At 38.4% G+C, this 24407-nt stretch overlaps 1 protein-coding gene across 1 annotated transcript in view; it reads right to left on the bottom strand.

Annotated features, from left to right (window-relative positions):
• VWA8 (von Willebrand factor A domain containing 8) overlaps nt 1-23013 on the bottom strand; it is a gene marked incomplete at both ends in the record, with an annotated part of 383297 nt that extends 360284 nt beyond the window's left edge. The window contains 2 exons of the mRNA XM_080688771.1: nt 15731-15808; nt 22851-23013. Of these exons, the coding sequence (XP_080544897.1) occupies nt 15731-15808; nt 22851-23013 (241 nt within the window). The remainder of the gene's footprint in view (nt 1-15730; nt 15809-22850) is intronic.
• Nucleotides 23014-24407: the final 1394 nt, after the last annotated feature.

Genomic DNA, 24407 nt, shown 5'->3' with positions numbered 1-24407 from the left:
CTATCTTGCATATGGTTCCTGGGAGAAAGAAAAGAAAAAATAAATGTACTTGATTAATCCTTATACAACACTGGATAAAGACTGCTATAAATATCTAGTAGAGACTTCAAGACACATTCAAGGACTTTAAAAGTTGATAGGACTCTTCCTTTTGAGAACTCTATTCTTACAAACACATCTCAAAGTTAGTTCCTAAAGTTAATTCTTGTGTTATGAGAGACAATTAGTGCAACTTTAAAAATAAGGCAGATTGCCGGGCGTGGTGGCGCACGCTTGTAATCCCCGCGCTTGGGAGGCAGAGACAGGAGGATCACGCAGGTTCGAAGCCAGCCGCGCGTGCTGGCTTAGGAGACCCTGTTTCCAAAAATGAAAATGTAAAAAATAGGTCTGGGAGTGTAGCCCGGAGGTAGAAGGGCTTCCAGGAACCCCAGTACCACCAAAAAAAAAAAAAAAAAAAAAATAAGGCAGATATAGCCGGTGTGGTGGCACACACTTGTAATCCCAGCATTTCGGAGGCTGAGATAGGTGGATCATAGTTTGCAGCTAGCCTCAGCTAGTGAGGCCCTTTGCAACTTAGTGAGACCCTGTTTCAAAATAAAGAATGAAAAATAGGGCTGGGGGTATAGCTCAAAGGTAGAATGCCCCTGAGTTCCATCCCCACCATCACAAAAAATAAAATAAAGTAAAATAAATAAGGCAGGTATAAGTATTGAAAGCCCTTAATATACTTTTGTGTTTTTTAAGCTCTTAATATTACATGAGAGAATCTTAGGTAATACTTCCACAGAGACCTTCTGTGTAACCTCTGTTACTAACTTATTACAATTGACAAAGAGCTGCAATGATTGTTCTACATTATCTACATTTATACAAATCAGTTTTTTACATGCTTGTTTGTCATTTATGATGCTGATGAATTTCTCAAACCACAAAATTATTTATAAACTAAATAAATCTTGTCATTCATTTTATGAGCACAATGTTGTAATTCTTACATAAAATCTTTGTGAGCCCTAATTGCTTGGATAAAAGTTCAGCATGTCCAGTAAACTTTAAATGACCTCATGTATAACTTGTCTACTGATGGCAACCAGAAGATTATATAAATAAGGAGAATGTAACTGTGAGGTCAGGTATAAAGATATTTACTGAAAATCTGCTGTCTTGGAGCACCACCTCATAAGGTAAATCCTCAAAGAAATACCTCCTTTTATACAAAATAGTTTAAGTTCAAGCACAAAAATATGAAAGAATCTCTTTAAAAAACTGCCAATTTCATCTAAGCCTTGAGATTCAGTTTTCACACAAACAGGCAAAACAGCTTCAATTATCCACTTCAATACCTGCCACTCAGGACTAATATGACAATGGAAGTTCTAGGGGTAACAGGCAGAGGTAACAAGACCTAGATAATAAACTGAAGAACAATCCAACTTGTGTGTCTGCAAGATGCCAGGCGCTCAGCTAGGTGCTAGGACTAGAAAGATGTCCTGTTGTGCCCAACACTGTAAAGATAGAAACAGTTCAAATGAGACATTGACAACTGACTACAGAACATAAGCATTTTTAATCTCAGGTGGTCAGTGAATTAAGCAATTTTACCTTGATGAAATAATACTATTTTCACGTGGCTTTTCACTGAGTTTAAGACTTTCATTTAAGAATATTTCTAGCCCAGCACATCTGCCAGTTAGCAGGACTTCTATCATTATAAAGTAAGTCAAATGTGACTATCAGGGTTCATATTTCAATATTGTAATTTTAACTTCTGCATTACTATAAGATAATAGTGATTTTCAGTGCTCTGATAACTTTGATAATGATACAAAAAGGATAACATTGCCATGCCTCAACTCAGTATTTTTTATAATCTTTTATACTTTTAAATGCCTGTAAAACTAACATACTATTCTTTTTTTTTTTTTTTTTTGTGGTACTGGGGTTCCTGGAAGCCCTTCTACCTCAGGGCTACACTCCCAGACCAATTTTTACATTTTTATTTGGAAACAGGGTCTCCTAAGCCAGCACGCGTGGCTGGCTTCAAACCTCCGCGATCCTCCTGTCTCTGCCTTCCAAGCGCGAGGATTACAAGCGTGCGCCACCACTCCCGGCACTATTCTTTCTATTGCTGGATTAATTCTAAAAAAAATCTAGAAGTAGCTCATAAGTAGTTGGAGACATTGTGGCAGGCTATAAAAGGAAAACCAAACTAAAGTCTAGAAATATAGGCTTTGCTGCTAATTAATTAGTCTTCTAAACTCTTTCTTGTGGGCCTACTTTCCTGTCTATGAAATAGTGCTTTGGAAATAAATTACTAAAGTTCTTTTCTTCAACAACAGTCTATTGTCTTATGTTTCATTTGAAAATATTAAATACCGAAAAGGGCAAAAAACTTTTTAGAATGAGCTTAACTAAAGAATAAAAACAGGAAGGAAAGCAATAGATTATCAAACTTCAACTGAACACCATCTCCAAAGTATTTTAGAATATGTTTTTATGTTTTTAAAACTCAAAAAATTCATTAAAATTCCCTCACAACCAAAACCAAGAATCTCCAATTATAAACCCAAAAGAACTATAATTTTCCCATATTGGAAATATTCCTTGAGAAAGTTCAAAAATTACATATTTGAACATAATACAATAAATGAATGCACAAAAACTTACTCTATAATGCAATATGTTTTATCTGTCAAATCAATATGTAGCAACCACATAATGATTTTGTGGATACTTAAGATTTGGGTTGGCTTGGCCACTTCTATTTCAAGCTACACTCTTAATGGTCTTTTTCTTACAAATGGAAACAGTTATTCACAAACTAGTAGAAACAATGTGACAATTTACTAATGAATAAAGCATGCCATAATCATTTGGCACACAAATGATAACAGATAAGATAATAGATAAGGATACTGTGACTATGGAAGGATTAATGTTGAATGTATAAAAAGCACAAGAAAATGCACATTGGGATCCAGACTATCTGCCCACTTCCAATACTCTCTTGTGATAAGTTTCAAAGAATAAGCTACTAATAACTAGACACACAAAAAGTGAAAAGTATTCATTACATATAGGGTGCATAAAACAGTAGTAAAAAACCAAAAGTGTATCAACAAGAAAACAGTGGTTATTTCACTTCTGCTTTGTTTTTTGTTGGGTATTTTGGTGACAATTTATGAGAATTTTGCTTTTTTTATCAGAACTGGAGGTGGAACCAAGGGGAATTCTAACTCTGAGCTACATCCCCAGCCCTATTCTTTATTCTTTATTTTGAAACAGGGTCTCATTAAGTTGTGAGGGCCTCACTAAGTAGCTGAGGGTGGCTATGATCCTGCGATCCTTCAGTCTCAGCCTCCCAAGTACTGGGATTACAAGTTTGTGCTTCCATGCCCAGCTGAGTTTTGCTGTATTTAGAAACCTTTATACCTCTGGGCTTAATCTCAAATTGCCACTATATTTAGTCCCTTAGCCATAAGCACAGTATGTACATTCATTCAAAGGCTAAAATTATATGTTTTAATATAGACATTATTACTAAGATCCACTGAATCCTTAAAACCAGTATAATACTCTTATGAATTCTTTCACTTAACAAGAAGATTCACAAGATGATTAAGCATTTGTGAGTATGACAAAATATTTAAGCTGACTCCAGTTGGGTAATTATGGTTTCTTAGATGTCAAATGAAGGAATGGATAGTGCTAGCCTCTGGTTAAAGTTGTCAGGCATGACTATGCTTCATGTCTTCATGAAACTGGTGACACTCTCACTACATTGTAAACACAGTTAGTTTGAACACTGAAAGGAAATGAGGCTTATTTGAAGGGTCTACAGCCATTTGTAATCCTGCAAATGACCTGGCTGAGGGCAAATTCAAAATCAAATCCAGATGAAATGCATACCAGTTTCATTTTTTAAAGGGAAAGACTTGCATATACACACAAGTTTTTTACCCCAATATGATGTATGAGTATATTGCACCAATAAATAAATAAATAAATAAATAAATAAATAAATAAATAAATAAATAAATAAATACAGGGAAAGACTGAGTAAATACTAAAATGTTAGCACATCTCCTAAGCAAAACCATAGTAGCCCTCAGTAATCTTCAGACTCAACAGTTGCACTCAGAGGTATGAAATAATAATAAATGAAAAGTAACAAGGATCAGGAGACACAGGAACGGTTTCATGGACACTCATATTTATTAAGCAATAAATGATAGGTATCCTATGCATTTCACTTATGCTATTTCTTTTTTTTCTTTTTTCTTTTTTTTTTTTTTTGCGAAACTAAAGATCGAACCTAGGAGCATTCTACCTACAAGCTACACCCCCAGCTCTGTTTTTTACTCTTTATTTGGAATCAGGGTCTCACTAAGTTGTGTAGGCCTCAGAGGTTGCTGAGGCTGGCCACAAACCTGCGATCCTCCTGTCTGAGCCTCCCAAGAACTGAGATTACAAGCGTGTACCACCACACCCAGCTTCATTTAATTCTTATAATATATCTATAAGGTTGAAACAGCCATCGCCATATAGTCAAGGAAACTAAAGCAGTTAAATTACGTAGAGAAATTCACACAACTGAAAAGAGTCTATCTAATTGTGTGTGTGTATGTGGTACTAGGGATTGAACCCAGGGGCATTCTGTCTCCAAGCTATACCCAACCCTATTTTATTTTATTATTTTGAAACAGGGTCTCACTAAGTAGCTGAGAGCCTCACTAAGTTGCTGAGGCTGACTTTAAACTTGTGATCCTCGTGTCTCTGCCTCCTACCTACTGGGATTACAAGTATGCTTCACTACACAGGGCTAAATTCTTAAAAATAATTTCCACTGCAGCAATCATTTTCCTACTGAACTCTATCTAAATAAGTTTTGCTATTGTCCTCAAAATGCAGTATCATTCCTTATCCTGAAGTTTATTATAAAAAGTTAGCTACATTCATAATAAGGAAAGACCCAGAAATTGGGAAAATGCCCTTTTCAATTATGATATACCTTCGACATGTAAGGTATTATAGATCTATTTTGTTAATTTTTCTCCAGACAACTATAACAACTTGTTGAAGAATTTATGTCACTAGTCTTACCCCCAGAAAGAAAATATGTCTATTACAATAACATGCTTAGACATAACCATTAAATCATGAATATTAAAAATAAATGTTCCTGACTCCCACTCCAGATAGAAAGAAGAGAGTTGCAAGAGAATTTCATTTCCAACCTAACAACCAGAACAAATCAGCTAATCTATAAAAATCACAGCTTCTTGAAAGTCATCATAGAGCTAAGAATACATCTAGGTAAATGAGCTAAATTCTAGAAAGTAATGAGCCCTTTCAAAAACTGGAAGAGACTTAGAGCTAACTTTCATCCCTGGTGGAATGGCAGAATAAAGAAGAATCTGCCACAGATGTGACAGGAAAAACAAACTGAGCTTTCAACAAACTTACAATGGCCATACATGGGCTGGGCATGATGAATTAATAAACTGAGCAGTCCCATCCACAAACCTACCTGCTTTCCCACCAGCTGTTACCAAGTGCAAGTGCCTGGGAGTGCATCCTAAAATCCAGACCCAGGGCAGGAGCTGAGAGATACCATCTTCTTGAAGCATGTAGAAGCCTTTCTTAGTGCAATAGCCCACCAAAGCCAGGGATGGGACAGAAGAAGTAATAGAAATTCCACCCAAGTACTTGGGTCCTTTATTCAATACAAAGTAGCAATTCTTTAAGGATGTTGCTCTACTATAAGATTATAAATCCCTTTGAAACAGGGTGAGGTGGGAGACACTTGTAATGCCTGTGCTTAGGAGGCTGAGACAGGAAGATTGCACAGGTTCGAAGCCAGCCTCAGCTACTTAGTGAGACTCTCAGCAACTTAGTGAGACCGTTTCCAAATATAATATAAAATAGGTCTGGGAGTATAGCTCAGAGGTAGAAAGCCTCTGGGTTCCACCTCCAGTACCACTAAATAAATAAATAAATAAATAAATGCATCCCTTTGAGGCCTTTTTGTCTTCATTGAAGTAGTCTCTGGAGGCAAAACAGGATAAGAGGGATCCAAGTTACAGAATGCAAAATATGGAGCTGATTGGCAAAGAGAGCTCCCAAGCAGTCAAAAGATTTGGTAGCTATCAGCAAAGAGGGATTACTTGTGGTTTTTAGAGCTAGAGTTAGAAAGGAAGCTGAAATAAGTAAAAACAAGAAATATTACAGATTAGAAGTAAAAGATAAGACATGGGCAATCAATAGAGAAAAATCAACAATGAAAAGTTATTATTACTGATAAACCTCTAATAAGACTGATTAAAAGGAGAAAAAAATATAAATACAAATTTCTAAGGCTTGGAATAAGAGAATATCACTATAGATTTTATAGACATAGAAAGAACAATGGAGGACATATTATGAAAAAAAATTATGCTAATAAATTTATAAACTGAGATGAAATAAACTTATCCTTTAAAAATAAAACAGAACTATAAATTTTGAGAAAAAATAGATTATCTTTACAACCTTGGAGTAGGCCAAGATTTCTAGAAGACAATGAACACAAATCATAAAATAAATAAAATCCATAAATCAAATGTAATCAAAACTTCTGCCAACCAAGATACCAATGAAAAACTGACAAATACTGGGGAAAAATATTTATAATACATGACAAAGTGTTTATGTAATACATGACAAAGTGTTTCACATATTTATAATGCATGAAAAAGTATTTATAATAATGACAAAGATTTTTATAATATATGAAAACCTTTTATAAAAATTACTAAGAAGCAAGAACATTTATAAGTGGGCAAATTTCACAAGTGAAGATAGACAAACACCAAGTAAGCACAGGAAAATGTCTTCAATATCATTACTCATCAGGGAAAAGTAAATTAAAAGAGAACATAGGCACTTCTGGAATAACAGGGAAAAGACCTATAAAAATTCATTCCTCCATGAAACAACAATGAGAACACTGGCAAAAACTGTCAAAATCAACTCTTTTAGAACTCTAAAAAGTAAAAAAAGGCTTTTAATCATCTGACAAGCATTTAGCCAAGAAAACTGGATGAGCCTCAGTAAGAAGAGAGAGCTTTGTGGTATTTTAACTTGCCCTAATCTCATCCATCTTCTGAGTTCTGTGATTCTCTTGAAAACCAACCACCCATAATCACAGTACCAAAAAAAAAAAAAAAAAAAAAGACTGGCAGCCATTTGAAGGGACAGAACAGTTTGAAGTACCCAAACAGCCCCAGAAATGTATCCTTACTTGGCCATTCTGGTAGCTCCCTTAGAAAGCTCCATTCTGCCGGCATGGTGGGGCACGCTTGTAATCCCTGCGCTTGGGAGGCGGAGACAGGAGGATTGCGCTAGTTCAAAGCCAGCCTCACTGGCTTAAGAGACCCTGTTTCCAAATAAAAATATAAAATAGGTCTGGGAGTGTAGCCCGGAGGTAGAAGGGCTTCCAGGAACCCTAGTACCACCAAAAAAAAAGGAGGTTTTGTTTTTGTTTTTGGTGGTACTGGGGTTCCTGGAAACCCTTCTACCTCCGGGCTACACTCCCAGACCTATTTTTTTTTTTTTTTAAACAGGGTCTCTTAAACCAGCACAGCTGGATCCTCCTGTCTCCGCCTCCCAAGCATGGGGATTACAAGCTGCTCCACTACGCCTGGCCTCCATTCTTTTTTTTAAACCAGCCTGGGGATGGAACCCAGGGGCATTCTACCTCCAAGCACAACTAAGTTGTGGCATGAGCCATCACACCTGGCTAAAATAAAGCTCCTTTCTTATAATTTATCTTTATTTAACCTACTCAGAACCCATTGTGTGTAAATAGCTCTACTGGAGGGCATGTGTCAAAAAAAATCAACTATAATTGTTTAATATCACAGCTGCCTCAGGCAATGATACCAACTAGAGCTAATAAGAGAATGAACAAAAAACCTAAAAAACAAACAAACCTGGGACTGAGATGTTCATGGGAGGCTTTGACAAGCTCCAGTACATGCCTGGGACTTCAGAAGCAAAGGTCTCCACAAGTTCCAACCAGAGCCTAATTTCTTACCCTGGTAGATCTTGAAAGTCTGTATAGCAGAAGTAAAGGGTAAGACACAATTGTAAACCACCTGTGGAGTGATGCAGGTGCTTCAAAAGGCTCTCAGCAAAGGCAGAGAGAATTACTGGTGTACTTGCATTTAAGAAATCTCTATCTAATCATTAGCTGACAACCAAGCTAAACAAGCAGAAACTTCAATGTCTACACAGGACAAAGAAAAAAGAATTTAGATAAATAGCCTATGAAAGTCACTAAACAAACTGCAGTAACATAAAAAGCAACAACAATTTCTGGGAAAGGAAGAATTTGATTTCCAGAGTTGCGACATACTATTTAAAATGTACACGTTCAAAAACAAAAACAAAATAAACGAAAAAGTTGGCTCACACTCAGAAAACAAAGGAATCAATAAAAACTGTCTCTGAGGAAGCCAGACATTTAACTTAGTAGAAAAACACTTTAAATCAGTTATTATAAATATGTTCAAAGAGTAAAGAGAGAACTGTGCATGGTGGCACATGCTTATAACCCCAGTATTTGGGAGGCTGAGACAGGAGGATCATGCAGGCTCGAAGCCAGCCTCAGCTACTTAGTGAGGCTCTCAGCAACTTAGGGAGACTCTGTTTCCAAATAAAATATAAAATAGGTCTGGGAGTATAAACCGGAGGTAGAAAGTCTGGGTTCCATCCCCAGTACCACATAAAAAAGAAAAAAAAGAGTAAAGAAAAATTATGTGCAGAAAATTAAAAGATAGTACAACAACAATGTCTCACCAAAGAATATCAACTCAGAGATAGAAATTATTTTAAAAATCCAAATCAAAATTATGAAGTTGAAAGCTGGGCATGGTGGCACACACCTGTAATCCCAATTCTTGGGAGGCTAATATAAGAGGACCTCAGGTTCAAGATCAACCTTAGCAACTTAGCGAGAGTCTCAGCAACCTACTGAGACCCTGTTTGAAAACAAAAATAAAAAAGGGCTGAGGGTGTAGCTCAGAGCTAGAATGCTTCTGGATTCAATCAACAGTACCACCAAAAAGAAGGAAGAGGAGGAGTAATTATGAACTTAAAAATCACAATAAATAAAATGAAAAATTCACTAGAAAGGCTGAACAACAGATATGAGCAGGTAATATAATCATCAGACTTGAAAATAAATCAGTGATTAGAGAGAGGAAAGAATCAGCAACTTGAAAATAAGTCAACTGAAATTATCCAGACTAAGGAATAAAAAGAAAAGTGAACTCTCCCAGAGACTGGTAGATAGAAGTCTACCAACATATAAAAAATAGAACTCCTAGAATGAAGAGAGAGATAAGAGGGAATAAAAAATAATAAATAAAAAATTATAGCCAAAATTTGCTAAATGTGATAGAAAAACATTAATTTAAACAACCAAGAAGTTCAATAAGGTCCAAATAACAGAATCTCAGAGATAAGTACTTACATTGTATTAGTATGTCTTTGTTATTATAACTACCTGAGGCTAAGTAACTATAAAGAAATATTTATTTAGGACACAGATTTGAAGTCCAAAAGTCCAAGAGGAGGCAGCCCCATCTGTTTAGTGTTTGATGAGCCCCCCCTTGACTTTGCAACAACATGACAGAGAGCATTATGGTGGGAATATATGAGAGAAGAGATTATATACCAGACAGGGTGGCAAAAAATGAGGAGGGGCCAGTCATGCTCTTTTTATAACAACCCATTCTTGAGGAACTAACTCACCCCATAAGGCCAACATTAATCTATTTTGAAGGTAATTCCCTAGTCACCTACTTATGTGTAGATCCCATCTCTTAAAGTTTCCAACATCTTGCAGTACTTCCACGGAGACCAAATTTCTAGGACATGAGCCTTTGCAGGACCAATCACATCCAAATGAAAGCATGCATCTTAATCAAATTATCATAGCCAAAAGGAGAATCTTTATAGCAAAGAAGAAAGTGACTCATCCTATACAGAGGAATCTTGACAAGATTAATAAGTGAATTCTCATTAGAAACTAAAGAGGCCAGAGTCAGTAAGCTGACATATTGAAAGTGCTAAAAGAGTCAAACAAAGAATTCTATACCCAGCACAATTATTCTTCAAAACACAAAGAAGAAATCAAGATATTTCCAGATCAACAAAAATAGAGAATTCATCACCAACAGACCTACCCTACAAAAAATTCTAAAGAAAGTCCTTCTTTCAAGCTGAAATGAAAGCATACTAGATAGTAACTCACATCTACACAAATAAATAAGAGTATTGATGAAGAAAACTACACAGGAAAATATAAAGATTGTATGAACATATTTTTATCTTTTCTCCTATATGACTTTATAGACACCTTAATAAAGCAATAATCATAAAACTATGCCAGTATACTTTTAATGTATAAAGATATAATTTTATGACAATAACACAAAAGAAGGGAGGGGGAGCAAACCTACAATATAATTAAGTGAAGTTTTTGTATACCTTTGAATTAAAGTCACCATTAGTCTGAACAAGACTGCTTAAAGTGTTGTGATCTTCATCGTGACCACTAAAAAAATAGCTTTAAAAAAACAAGCAAACAAAAAACAAAGTAAAAGAAAAGGGGAAGAAAGTGGAAAGGATAGACTGCAAAGCCTCTTAAAAGGTAGAATCAATGGAATTTTGTAAGATGAAAGAGCTTTTTCCTCAATGAGCACAGAGCCTAGAGGAAGAATCTAAAGAGTAAAAACAAAACAAAATCTATATTGCTCCCAATGACTGGAACACAGAATAGAAGAGTGACATAAAATTAGGCTAAGACTAGATCAAAATAACTAAGAATCAACCTTTGGTCCTACGGTATTTTTAAATTCCTTCAGAGAGTAAGTGAAATGATTGAGCAAAGAAATGATAAGGCATTAGGAAAATACAAATCCAACCACAATGAGGTACCGCTTCACATGCATGAGGATGGCTATAATTAAAAATATATATATATAGTGAAGCAGGGTGTGGTGCCACACACTTATAATCCCAAGTGGGATTACTAGGAAGGCTGAGACAGGAGAATTGCAGGTTCAAGGCCAGCCTCAGCAACTTAGTGAGGTCCTTCTCAAATTAGTGAGACCCTATTTCAAAATAAAGAATAAAAAGTAGTGCTGGGGTTGTATCTCAGAAGTAGAACATCCCCAGGTTCAATCTCCAGTACCACACACACAATGACACTCTGAGCGACCTAGCAAGACTCTGTTTAAGATGGTGGAATATAAAGAGACAGCGTGTTTCAGGTACTCTGAGACTCAGAACTCAGCCAATAGGAAGACTGCTTTTTGGCAAGAGAAGAAAAGAAGCCAGAACCAACAGAAGAATAACAATTAAAACACATTAGAATTGGAGGCAGCAGAGAACTTGAAAAGAGCTTCATGCCAGATGAGGGGAGAGTGGAGATGAAGCCAACCTGGCCAGTCCACAGCAGAGCTGGCAACTTCCAGGCCCTGTGGCTCCCAGAAACCAACTCCAGCAAAGAAGCAGCAGAATCTTGTCAGATCCGTGACTACAGACCATTATCAAAATCAACCACCTTATTCTCTCCACACTCAAAAACCTCAAGACTTGACTCCTCAGACCACCCAGCCAGATTGGGCAGCAAAATCCTGTGGCTGCTGCTGAATTCATCCCTTCCTGTAGGGACCCAACACTTATCAAGCCTGAGTTGACAAAGCTTCCCAGTGGGAACCTTCCCTGTGAGGCCACAGGGATTTGTGTGGCAACAAATAGACCTACGGGGTCTTTGAGTTTGCAAATCACCTGTGCAGAGGTGAGGGTAGAGTCTATAGTACAACAGAACAGAAACATGAATTAGCAGACAGCCCCTAGGTACATTTGGGTGGTAAGGACCTAGGGTCATTGGTTCTCTGTGTCCTTGTATGGTCTCTAGCAATCACCACAGAACCAACAACTGTGTTATCTGTGGGATGAGAAAACTCAGCCAAAGGTCTTGTAGGCTCACTAAGTTATAAACCTGTGCCCAGCCATTTTTGGACACTAAAAGCATCAAGAGCAGAGACCAACAAGACCTCACATGATCACAGCCACCAGGAGCAGCAGTGGTGTCCCTGGGGCTAAATAACTGAGCCACTCAAGTCCCAGGCTCAGAAGAGTACAGTCTCTCCCTGTTAGAGTTTGGGCCCTGAAAGAAGGGAGCCCAGGGGCCCAGGGATTTCATGTGAGCACAGCTACAAGCCAGTAACTCAACACTCTCTCCACCAGCAGAGTTTGTGCCTAGAATGCATGCATGCCAGTAACTGACAACTCCACATTATTGTAATCAGTAGAACAGTGGTGGTGTCCCTGGGCCATCAAAGGTCAGCAAGCTAGGCCACAAGTTCAGAACATAGCAATCTCTGACCCTGCTGAGCTCAGGCTCAGTGACAAGAGAGGCCAGAGGTCAGCACTCTGCAGTTTCACCAGTTTACAATAAGGAAAGGAGCAGTGGTGTCTGTGGGACATTAAATGCCAACCAACAAGATGCAGCTTCTGCATGGAACAGCACAGCTTCTGGCCCTGTGGAGTTTGGGCCTGAAAAGCACAGAGCCTGCAGCCAATCAAACATTCCTATTTGCCTGTATTGAGAACTATGCCTTACTAAAGAGGCACTGGGGGACAAATTCAAAAGTTTGATTTTGTGAGACAGATTTGTAGAGGCAAATATATACCCCCATCTAGGCCTTATAATAAAGGGATAACCAATAGACACAGGAATTTCACACAAAGAGGAAGAGAATACCAAGACAATAGGAATACAAACCTGAGAAGTCTGAAAACATGAGAATGAAGACTAATGAGGAAATAACAAACTCCCACCACTCAACATCAAGGGAGGTCATCAATACTGACCTTCAAGAAACTCCCAAATTTTAATCTTCAATATGACTAAAGGCCTCAGAAATGAAATCAGAGTAAGTGTACAGGAAATAAAAGAACATATGAATAGAGAAACTGAAGCTCTAAGTAAGACCCAAAAAAGGCTTTTAATTAAATCAAGAGTCAATAAATTAAAGACCTCACTAGAAACCATATTTGGTAGGCTAGACCACATGGAAAATAGAGTATCACTCTTGGAAGACAGATCATTCAAAACTGAAAACACAGTCAACAATATAGAGAAGATAATACAAAAAGACCTGAACATACCAAGAAATATGAAATAATATCAATCGATATAACTTATGAATAATGGGCATTGTAGAAGGTCTAAAAACACAAATAAAGGTATCAGAAACCTAGTCAAAGAAATAATATCAGAGAATTTCCCAAAGATAGAAAAAGGCTTGGACATTCACATACAGGAGACATTCAGAACACCAAGACAAGATCAAGATTTCCCACGTCACATAATAATCAAAAGGACTAACATAGCCGGGCGTGGTGGCGCACGCTTGTAATTCCCCGCGCTTGGGAGGCAGAGACAGGAGGATCGCGCAGGTTCGAAGCCAGCCGCGCGTGCTGGCTTAGGAGACCCTGTTTCCAAATAAAAATGTAAAAATAGGTCTGGGAGTGTAGCCCGGATGTAGAAGGGCTTCCAGGAACCACAGTACCACCAAAAAAAAAACAAACAAAAAAAGGACTAACATAGATGTCAATGAAAAAATCTTAAAAGCAGCAAGAACCAAAGAATGGGTGACATTCAAAGGCAAAACAGTAAGAATCACCCCAGACTTCTCAACTCAAGTCATCAAAGCTGGGAAGGGCTGGTATGATGTACTCTAGACCCTGGAATAATACAATGTCCAACCAAGACTGCTATATCCAGCAGATATCATTCAAAATTGAGGGAGAAATAAAAATGTTCCAAGACAAGCAGAAACTAAAAGAATTCATGACTACTGAGTCAACACTAGATAAAATATTTAAAGGAATAAAACACAAAGAAGAAATAAGAAGCAAATACCAGAACCAGAGGAGAGGCAAACTCCACTAAATGGACAACAAGTTGAGAAATATGCTACATTAAACAGAAAATAGAACTCAAAAGGATAGAAAACAGGCCAGGTGTGGTAGTACACACTTGTAATCCCAGCATTTGGGAAGCTGAGATAGGAGAATTGCGGTTTGCAGACAACCTCATCTACTTAGTGAGGTAGGTCCTTTGCAACTTAGTGAGACCTTGTTTTTTTTTTTTTTTTTTAATAAAAAAAAAATAAATAGCCGGGTGTGGTGACGCACGCTTGTAATCCCCACGCTTGGGAGGTGGAGACAGAAGGATCACGCTGGTTTGAAGCCAGCCTCACTGCCTTAAGAGACCCTGTTTCCAAATAAAAAATATAAAATAGGTCTGGGAGTGTAGCCCGGAGGTAGAAGGGTTTCCAGAAACCCCAGTACTGCCAAAATAAAATTAATAATAATTAATTAATAAAATAATTACTAAAAATAGGCCTGGGGGTGTAGCTCAGAGGTAGAATGCCTCTGGGTTCCATCCCCAGTACCACAAAAAAAAAAAAAAAAATGATAAGAAACAAAAATCAGTTCTCAATAACAATGAATGTCAAAGGTCTAAACTCCCCAATTTAAAAAAGCATAGGCTGGCAATGGAATTAAAAAAACATAATCCAACTATATGTTGCTTGCAAGAAACTCACAAGCCAAGATATCCATAGGCTAAAGGTAAAAGGATGAAAAAAGATAGACCATGCAAATGGAGACCAAAAACAAGCAGGGGTAGCAACACTCATATCTGAAAAAGCAGACTTTAAGTTAAAACATATCAGAAGAGACAAAATGGGTCACTTCTTACTAATAAAAGGAACAAGTCAACAAAAAGATGCAATGATTATAAACATTTATGACCCAAATATGGGTGCTTCCACTTTTATTTATAAAACAAACTCTTCAGGACATCAGGTCTCAAACAGATCCAAATACAATAATACTGGGAGACTTCAACACATTACTCATACCACTAGATTGATCTTCCAGGCAAAAGATGAATAAAGACTATTCAAACCTAAAAATACACTATAAACCAAATGGATCTAATAGGCATATACAGAATATTCCGACCAACAACAGCTGAATACACATTCTTCTCAGCTGCTCATTGAATCTTCTCCAAAACAGACCACAGACTGGGCCACAAAGCAAGTACCAGTAAATTTTTTAAATGTAATATAATTATTCCCTGCATCTTTTCAGATCATAGTGGGATAAAAGTAAAAATGAACAACAGGAAGACCAAAATAAATTACACAAACACATGAAACTGAATGATATACTCTTAAATGAGGACTGGATCAAAGAAGAAATAAAGAGAGAAATAAAAAAAATTCCTAGAATTAAATGAAAGTAGAGATAACACATACCAAAATCTATGGGACACCTTGAAAGGGGGTTTAAGAGAAAAATTTATAGTACTGAGTGTTCATTTCAGTAAAACACAAAGTCACCAACTATATAAACTAAAGACACACCTCAAGTACATGGAAAAACAGGAACAGTCTAATCCCCAAACCAGTAGAACACAGGAGATCATTAAACTTAGACCAGAAATAAATGAACTAGAGAACAACAACAACAACAACAAATACAAATACAAGAGCTCAACAAAACGAAAAGCTAGTTAGAAAAGAGTTAGATTGACAGATTCTTAGCCAACCTACCCAAAATAAAGAAAATATCAACCCAAATAAGTATTTCTTACGGTAGTTCCGTGGCACAAGTTCTGGATTCTTTGGAGCTTTCAACTTGTAGGATACATCTCCAATATTAACTGTATCACCTAAAAAGAAAGTAAAGAAACAAAAACATAAGAAACAAGTGACAAACATACACTATTCATTTGGCAATAATGATTTTCCTGACTACATAGAGGGACACCAAAAAATGTACCACATATATACCATATATATGACTATTTCAGGCACTGTGTTCAAAATCTTCCATCTACAAAACAAGTTATATCAGGGAGAAGTGAGGTACTTGGATGAATTGCAAATTTCAAGTACTAGGATGGCCAAAAAGATGAAACATAATAAAATATTAACCAGTTTTGTTTTTCATCCATTGCAATGCTAATATAAGCAACAATTATACAGAATGCAATTATGGAGTGGAATTTTTAACATATTTCTCAATCTTTTATATCACTATACATCCTTATTTTACTATATACTATATATATTTATTAGTATATATGTTACTATATATGATATATATTACTATATGTGATATATATTATAATCATATAACATTACTATATACAATTTCAAGTTCTCTAGTAATCAATCCTCAAAATCAGTATTTCTAGCCAGGCATGGTAGTGCATGCTTGTAATCCCCACTCTTAGGAGGCGGAGACAGGAGGATCACGCCGGTTTGAAGCCAGCCGTGCTGGCTTAAGAGACCCTGTTTCCAAATAAAAAGTATAAAATAGGTCTGGGGAGTGTAGCCCGGAGGTGGAAGGGTTTCAGGAACCCCAGTACCACCAAAAAAAAGAAAGAAAAGAAAAAATCAATATTATAGATTAATAAGAAGAACAAAGCCCAAGTGGCATTAAGTGTCAAAAACATCTACATGAAACAAGAAGAGCAAAAGTTCTCAGTATAACTTCTATACTGCTCTATTTTTTTCAAAGTAACATTAATTTCTGACTGACCTTCTAAAGAGCAAGACTAAACCAACCAATCTCTCTCTGCTTTGCTCTCTCCAACAGAAAATTAAGCATAATGACACCTGCATCTGGAACTTTGGACAGGGCTTAAAAAAAAAAAAAAAAGAAAGAAATGTAGCTCTGTAAAATTCTCCTTTTACCATGACCAGTTTAGAACTAGTCAGGTATTCTGGTGACCATGACCTTCTTAAATCATGGTGATAATAACAACCATCAACATTTACTGACCTACAGAGGAGCAAACAAGACAACCTAAATGAGGGGATGGGAGGGGGGAAGAAGGAAATTCTCTAAAACACACAATGTACTTAAACATATCGAAGTCAACCACTAAGCCAAACAAGGGAAGGAGGAATGGGGAGGGAATGGGGTGGGAATTGGGTAGGGGTTAAATCGGTGATGTGTACATGTATGTACACACAAGTTTTTTACCCCAATATGATGTATGAATATAATGTACCAATAAAAAAAAAACATTTACTGAATGCTTACTATCTTCTAAATACATCCCCCAAATAAATCTCTGAGATAGAGACTTACAATTGAGAAAATGTATAAATCTGTGAAAAGGTTTTTATAGATGAAGAAATTTATTGCAGATAAATGATTGAGAGAGAAAGATAAGCACTACATGAAAAGCTAAATCCTTGTTAAGACCAAATTTAGCATCCAGAAAGCAGTAAGGCAAAACACATTGAGGTAAAAAAAATCTTAAGAGTTGCAAACTCCCTTCATAATTTATCCGGTCCTCCTCCCATCATCCTCCATCAACTCTGTCTTTACTCATCTAACATGGGGATTCTTAAGCATCAACATGACCTGTAACCAGTAGCATCACCATCACCTGGAAACTGGTTAGAAATGCAAATAAGCCAGGTACGGTAGCACATGACTGTAATCCCAGTACTTGGGAAGTTGAGACAGGAGAACTGCAGGTTCAAGACCAGCCTGAGCCACTTATAAGGAAGACCCTCCACAGACTTGAGACATAAATAGCTATACTGGCCATACACACCATCCTTTTCCAATTACCAACAAAACTAAGATTCTATAATCAACCTGGGATTAATTAAGTATATTAGAATTATTATTAGTTAATATTCAACTGGGAGAAAGTACCATTTATATCATTAAAAAGAATATTTAAGCCGGGCGTGGTGGCACACGCTTGTAATCCCCGCACTTAGGAGGCGGAGACAGGAGGATCGCACAGGTTCGAAGCCAGCCGCGCTGGCTTAAGAAACCCTTTTTCCAAAAATATAAAAAAATATAAAATAGGTCTGGGAGTGTAGCCCAGAGGTAGAAGGGCTTCCAGGAACCCCAGTACCACCAAAAAAATCAAATAAAATAAAAAGGAATATTTACATATGCTACAATATATTAATTATTATCAAAATTTGTAAGATATTGACGTTCTTTTGAACTGTATACTAACTGTATAACAAGAAAAATATTTTAACATTTCAATATTTTTTGTTCCAGAAATGTATTATGAAGGTGAACACAATGTCCCATGCCCAAATCCCAGCCACTCAGGAGACTGAGGCAAAAGGATCCCAAATTCAAGATAAGCCTAGTCTATGTCAAAATAAAATATGTCAAATAAAAAGGTCTGAACATATAGCTCAGTGGTAGGGTTTCACAAGTGTTAGGCAAGTGCTCTACCACTGAGCTACACCCTAAGTCCTGTAATGATCATTTCTATTAATTATTTAAAATTCTGATACAATGGTTTTAATTTAATCCTCACTAAGCCATGTGGAATTTGGATAATTCCCCTCAAGTATTTCAAAATTTTTTTACCAATTTCAAAAACGTTCCCAGTCATGTATTTCATGAAACTATGAGACTGCTGTTCTTCTAAAATGTGTACTGCAAAAAAATTAAAATTAAAATAAAATGTGTCTTTAATGCTCTTAATCTTTTCCAGTTTGTAGACTATGGATTCTGTTAATGAATATATGTAATTTTAAGACGTTCAACTCTATTAAATGTACTCACAATGCAATGATTTGTACTGTTAAATTAAATTTGGCCTGAAGATAACCCTGTACTTTGAGTCCTAACATAACAATTGCAACTTAACTTAGTACACAACTGAGTCTCAGGCAGTCACAGCAAGCTCAGCTTTAGTCTCTCACAGGTTGCCAACTGATGAGATCAGAGTAAAATAAGACCAACACTGAACTATGCTTAACCAAGCTGTTTCTGTACCTCACTTCTCTTTCCATCCATAAGTATGGCTTGTCCTCATTGCTCAGTGGATCTCTCTGAACCTTTTCTGGATCTGGAGTTACCCAATTTGCCAACCTTTACTCAGTTAAACTCAGTTAAGTTTAGTTTGTTTGAAGTTTTTATTATAACAGTAACGTGTGTGTGTGTGTGTGTGTGTGTGTGTGTGTGTGTGTGTGTGTGTTTTACTGGGAAATGAACTCAGGGGCATTCTACCTACAAGCTACACCCCAGCACAATTTTTATTTTTTATTTTGAAACAGGCTCGCTAATCTTGAACCTATGATCCTTCTATCTCAGCCTCCCAAGTACTGGGATTACAAGCCTGTGCCACCACACCCAGCTTAGTAGTAACAATGACAAAGAAGTTGTTTTAGTTCAGGGTTTCTCAACTTGGCACTATTGACATTCTGGGCTAGATATGCTGTGGGGGGCTACCTATGCACTGTAGAATGTTTAGCAGCATTGCTGGCCTCTAAACACCATGTAGATGCAGTAGCTCTCCTCCTTCCTGGTCCTAATAAACAAAACAAAACAAAACAAAAAAGGAGAAAAAGAAAACATCTCCAGACATTGCCAAATGTCCCCTGAGGGAGGAAAATCGCCTTATGTTAACAATCAGCAATTCAGAGTGGGGCCTGGTGGCACAGGCTTGTAACCCCAGTACTTGGGAGGCTGACAGGGAAGCTGGAAGGTTCAAGGCCAGCCTCAGCTACTTAGTGAGGCTCTCCACAACTTAGTGAGACCCTGTTTCAAAATAAAGAATAAAAAATAGGGCAAATAGGACTGGGGGTGTAGCTCAGAGGTAGAATGCCCCTGGGTTCCATCCCCAGGACTGGGGGGAAAAAAAAACCTGCATAGCTCCATCTGAGAAAACATTACAAAACACTAAAATAATCTTCATTGAAAACTCTTTCCATAGCTGGGCATGGTGGTACACACCTGTAATGCCAGTACTTAAAAAGGCTAAGACAGAAGAATCTCAGGTTTGAGATTAGGGTGGTAATTTAGCGAGTTTCTACTTCAAAATAAAAAATAAAAAGGGCGGGGAGTATAACTCAGGGGTAATGGTTCTAGTTTCAATCCCCCAGTAACAGCAAAAGAAAAAAAGAAGACTCTTTGCAGTAAATAACATCTTTGTTAACTAATCACTGTTTCTAAAACTAGGGCATACTACTATTAATTGAAATAGAAAAAGATCAAGAATTTACAAATTATAATTATACCATTTAATATAAAAGGATAAAAAGCAGTGGCCTTAGGGTTTTGTTTTGTTTTGTTTTGTTTTTAACAAAAATGACCTCTCTTCCTTATCAGGCTTGAAAAAGGTCATATTTTGAAAGCTAACAAAGCAACTGCGGCCTTTCTTTCTCTGCATGAACTTTAACCTAGTAAGGCACTGAATGCTTCTTAGGTACAAAGTGTTAGCAGGCAACAAAAGGACTTAATGATAGATAAGAATACTGATCAGAAGAAATAAGAAAAGCATGTAAGTTGTGTCTATTATTTAGTTGCTTTGTTGCTCTTTTCTCAAACCACTAAGGCAGCAATGTCAATTATGCAGAAAGAGAAGGTAAAGAGTTACTGGTCACATGCTTCAGTGCAACTGAGAGCATCTTTTCAGCATAAACTGTCATCCATTGTGGCCTACTGCTATTTGTGGATTTGCATTTATCTGTGTATGACCTGTGGTTCCAAATGGGCCACTCTAACTTTGAAGGCTTTAACCTTAGATGTTAGAGTAGCTAAGAACTTGCCTTCTATTTACCTGGCTCACAAATGTTCATACTTGAGTCCAGGTGTCTAGTGAGTTCACAATGCACACTTTGAGTGTTAAGAATCTTTGCAGTATCTAGGAAAGGTAGGCTCTATAATGTGCCTCTCATGGTACAATCATGTCAGTCACTGACTGAATCTAGAAGTTAATATATTTTCTTTTCTGTGGCATATTCATAACTCACATTTGATTTGTTGGATATGACACATTATTTGAAGACATTTACATCTGTCACCACCTATATGATACAGACTTTTAACATTTATACCCACATGTGTTTCTAATGTTTTTACAATCAACATGTATTATTCAGCCACAGAAAATAATTTTTTTAAAGTTCTTGTCAGCCAGGTGTGGTGGCGCACACTTATAATCCCAGCATTTGGGAGGCTGAGACAGAATGATCTCAGGTTCCCAGCCAGCCTCACTTAGTGAGGTCCTGTCTGAAAATAAAAAATAAAAATTGGGCTAGGGGTGTAGCTCAGAGGTAGAATGCCCCTGAGTCCAATCCCCAGTACTGAAAAAAAAAAAAAAAATCTTATCAAATCTGCTCCATCTGACTACCCAGATAATTCTGATAGTTCTAACCTTAAATGAACTGGTTTCACTTTTTTCTAAGGCCATGGAAACAGAATAATTCTCAAATAACTGAAAGTATATACAAAGAATAATAATAGAAGCTAACTTTTTTTTTTTTTTTTTTTTTTTTTTTGCCATACTGGGGGTGGAACGCAGGGGCATTCTACCTCCGGGCTACACTCCCGGTCCTATTTTTAGTCTTTTTTTGAAACAGGGTCTCACTGAGTTGTGAAGGGCCTAAGTAGCTGAGGCTGTTTGCAAACTGCAATCCTCCTGTCTCAGCCTCCCAAATGCTGGGATTACAAGCCAAGCATGCACCACCACGCCTGGCTAAAAGCTAACTTCTATTAAACATTAGTACAACGAATCGTGTTAACTAACTGAATCCTCACAACAACCCTATTAAATATATACTTCTTATCCCCCTCTTTACAGTTAAAACTGGAACACAAAGTCAAGTAACCTGCCCTTAAGTTCTCATAGCTAGACAATGCAGAAGTGAATTCCAACTAAGACTGCTTAACTCCAAAACCCAAGTTATAGATCATGCTATATTTCTACCACTAACTTCTGCCTTTTAGGATAAAGGAACAACAAACAAAATAAAACAAACAAACAAAAAAACCCACAAAGAATGAGAGGCAGATGAATAAACACTCTAGAACTAGTCACAAGTAGGGAAAGGCAAATCTTGTGTGGGGGAAGCATTTGTTCAATGAATAAATGAATGAATGGGAGGTAAAAAGTGAGTCATTTCTTGTAAAGAAAAATTAATGGGCAAAGAGAATAAAAGGCAAAAGGAACAATGAACCCTAAAATTTCATAGTGAACACCTCCGTCATTCAACAATAACTAATAAAAACTTGCCTAAAAATCATGTTGACATTCAAGAGCAGCAACAGAACTCCCTTCCCTTAACCATCACAAATACTCACGCTCAAATATAAAACAAGGATTCCTAAAACCACCTCAAGTAGAGACAAGTAATGAGTTGAGAAATGAAAGCTTGTGGTTTTAGTGTAATCACTAGTTGTGTGGATCTGCACCAAGTCACTTTTTTTTTTTAACCTTTCTCGGAGTCAACCACATCAACTGTACAGCCTAAGGTTTTAACTAAATGAACCTGTTGACTCTTCAGTTCTAAGAGTATGTGAAATTTTGAGAAACTCCTGTAAACTCTGGAAAGACTTGTGAATACACTTAAACACCATAAACGAGGGCGAGAATGTACACACTGCACTGTCACAAGCCCTGGCTAGGACGGGCTTGCAGGCCCTTAACTCTTGAGGGCAAGGTCAAGTCCAGTTTTCAAACGTCCCCGAGGGCTGCTGCGTTAACCTCTGCGGGATCTAGAATCCAAGTCAGAACTCCGAGGGCAGAGAGCGGGGACGGCGCGCGCACCGCTCCACGCCACCCGGCGCTCTGGAAGGCCCGGGTCGCACCGGGGCTCGGAGCGCGCTCGGTCCCAGCCGCACGGCGGTCCGCGAGCCCGAGCCCGCCCGCCCGGCTCGGGGGGGGGGGGGCGCAGGGAGGGGAGGCGGCGGCGCGGCGGGCGCGCGGTTACCTGCGTCGCCCCCCGCCCCGGCGTGCAGCAGTCTGACCTCCGGCCGCTGCAGGTCGCCGCCCGGCCTGCCCCGCACCACCTGCCGCAGGAGCAGCCGCACGCGCCGCGAGGCCGGGCCGCCGGGGCCGCCGGGCGCCCCGAGGAGCAGGAGGCGCGACTGCATGGGGCCGGGCGCCGCCGGGGACGGAGAGGGGGCCGGGGCCCAGCAGCGTCCCGGGACGGCAGCGTGAGCCGGTGCGCACAGGGGGACAGGAAGCGGCTCCGCACCGAGTCCGCCGGAAACTCCTTCCCCCGGCGCCGCGGGCTCCGCGGACTCGGCCCGCCCAGCCCCGGGGCGGAGAGCGCTGCGGGAAGAGGCCGCCGCTGGCCGCCGGGGCTCCCGGCCCACCCGCCTTCCCTGCGACCGCTAGCCTCCCGGCACCCACCAAATTAACCTGCACTAACTAGATATGCCTGGCTTCCCCAGGCCTGCCTCCAGTTGCAGCCCCATTAAACTCTCGGGAGTTTTAGCAGCATCTGACCTGTGGCCTCAGATGCTTGCACTGTCTTCTTTTCTTGGTTAAAAGCCCAGTCTTATAATAATGCGTTTAACCTTGTATGCTGTTTCAAAGACTCTTCAGAACTGAGAAAATATGCAGGAGATTATGGGAACTTTCACCTGTCTTGAATTCATTCCTACCGTGTAGGGTTTCTTTGCAGTAGTTGAAAGCCTTAACCTTTGTGGGGTTTTGTTTGTTTTCTTGTTGTTATTTCTTGGTTTCGTAACCATTGTGGGGTTTGGTTTGTTTTCTTGTTATTTCTTTGTTCTCTGTTTTATTATCGCTCCCTACATTATAAGTGGAAAGTTTACATTTCAGTGGTACATAAGAGTTGCAGAAATTCAGAAAGGACCCTAATTCAACACTTTTCAGTCACACAGTAATACCAGAGTTACATAAACATAATTCATTGCTTTAGTAAGAGAAAAGTAGGACACTGGCTAAGGCTACCTCCCTTTCATACATTCCAAAAGCAGAATTGGTCCTACCACAAAGCAAACTAAGCCTAATATAATTATACTGCATCCCCAAAATGTCAGGAATGAATTGACCAAGGCAAAAAATTTGAATCAAGTTCTACAAAACAAATTATCAAAAAAAAAAAAAAAGAGAGAGAGAGAAAGAAAGCGGTCCTCACTTTGAGCTAACGGCCTTGATAATTCCAGAACCGCCACTGTCTTTAAATACACATAGAGCACCTACGTCCCAAGTGCCTGACCTATGACAGATGCTGAGAAGAAAGCGACTGAGGGGAGCCAGAAGAAAAGCTGGGCTGGAGTGAGGAAGGCTTTGTGCCTCTTACTAAAGAACTTGGGCTTGAGGAATGAAGACTGAAACAGGCTTCTAACCTAGTTGGAAAGGCAGTGAAAATAAAGATAATAAATATTTACATAATGTATTGCAACATGGTTTTATGTGTGTCTTCTCGTGTATTCTTCACAACTCTGAAATTGTTGGGGGAAAATGGCATTAGATACAAGACACAAGTTTATAAATGGCTTTTTCCACGTTGAGCACA

Source organism: Muscardinus avellanarius (assembly GCF_963383645.1).
Source record: "Muscardinus avellanarius genome assembly, chromosome: 2".
Lineage (NCBI taxonomy): Eukaryota > Metazoa > Chordata > Mammalia > Rodentia > Gliridae > Muscardinus > Muscardinus avellanarius.
The sequence above is the reverse complement of the archived record's forward strand: the minus strand, read 5'-3'. Positions and strand labels throughout refer to the sequence as shown.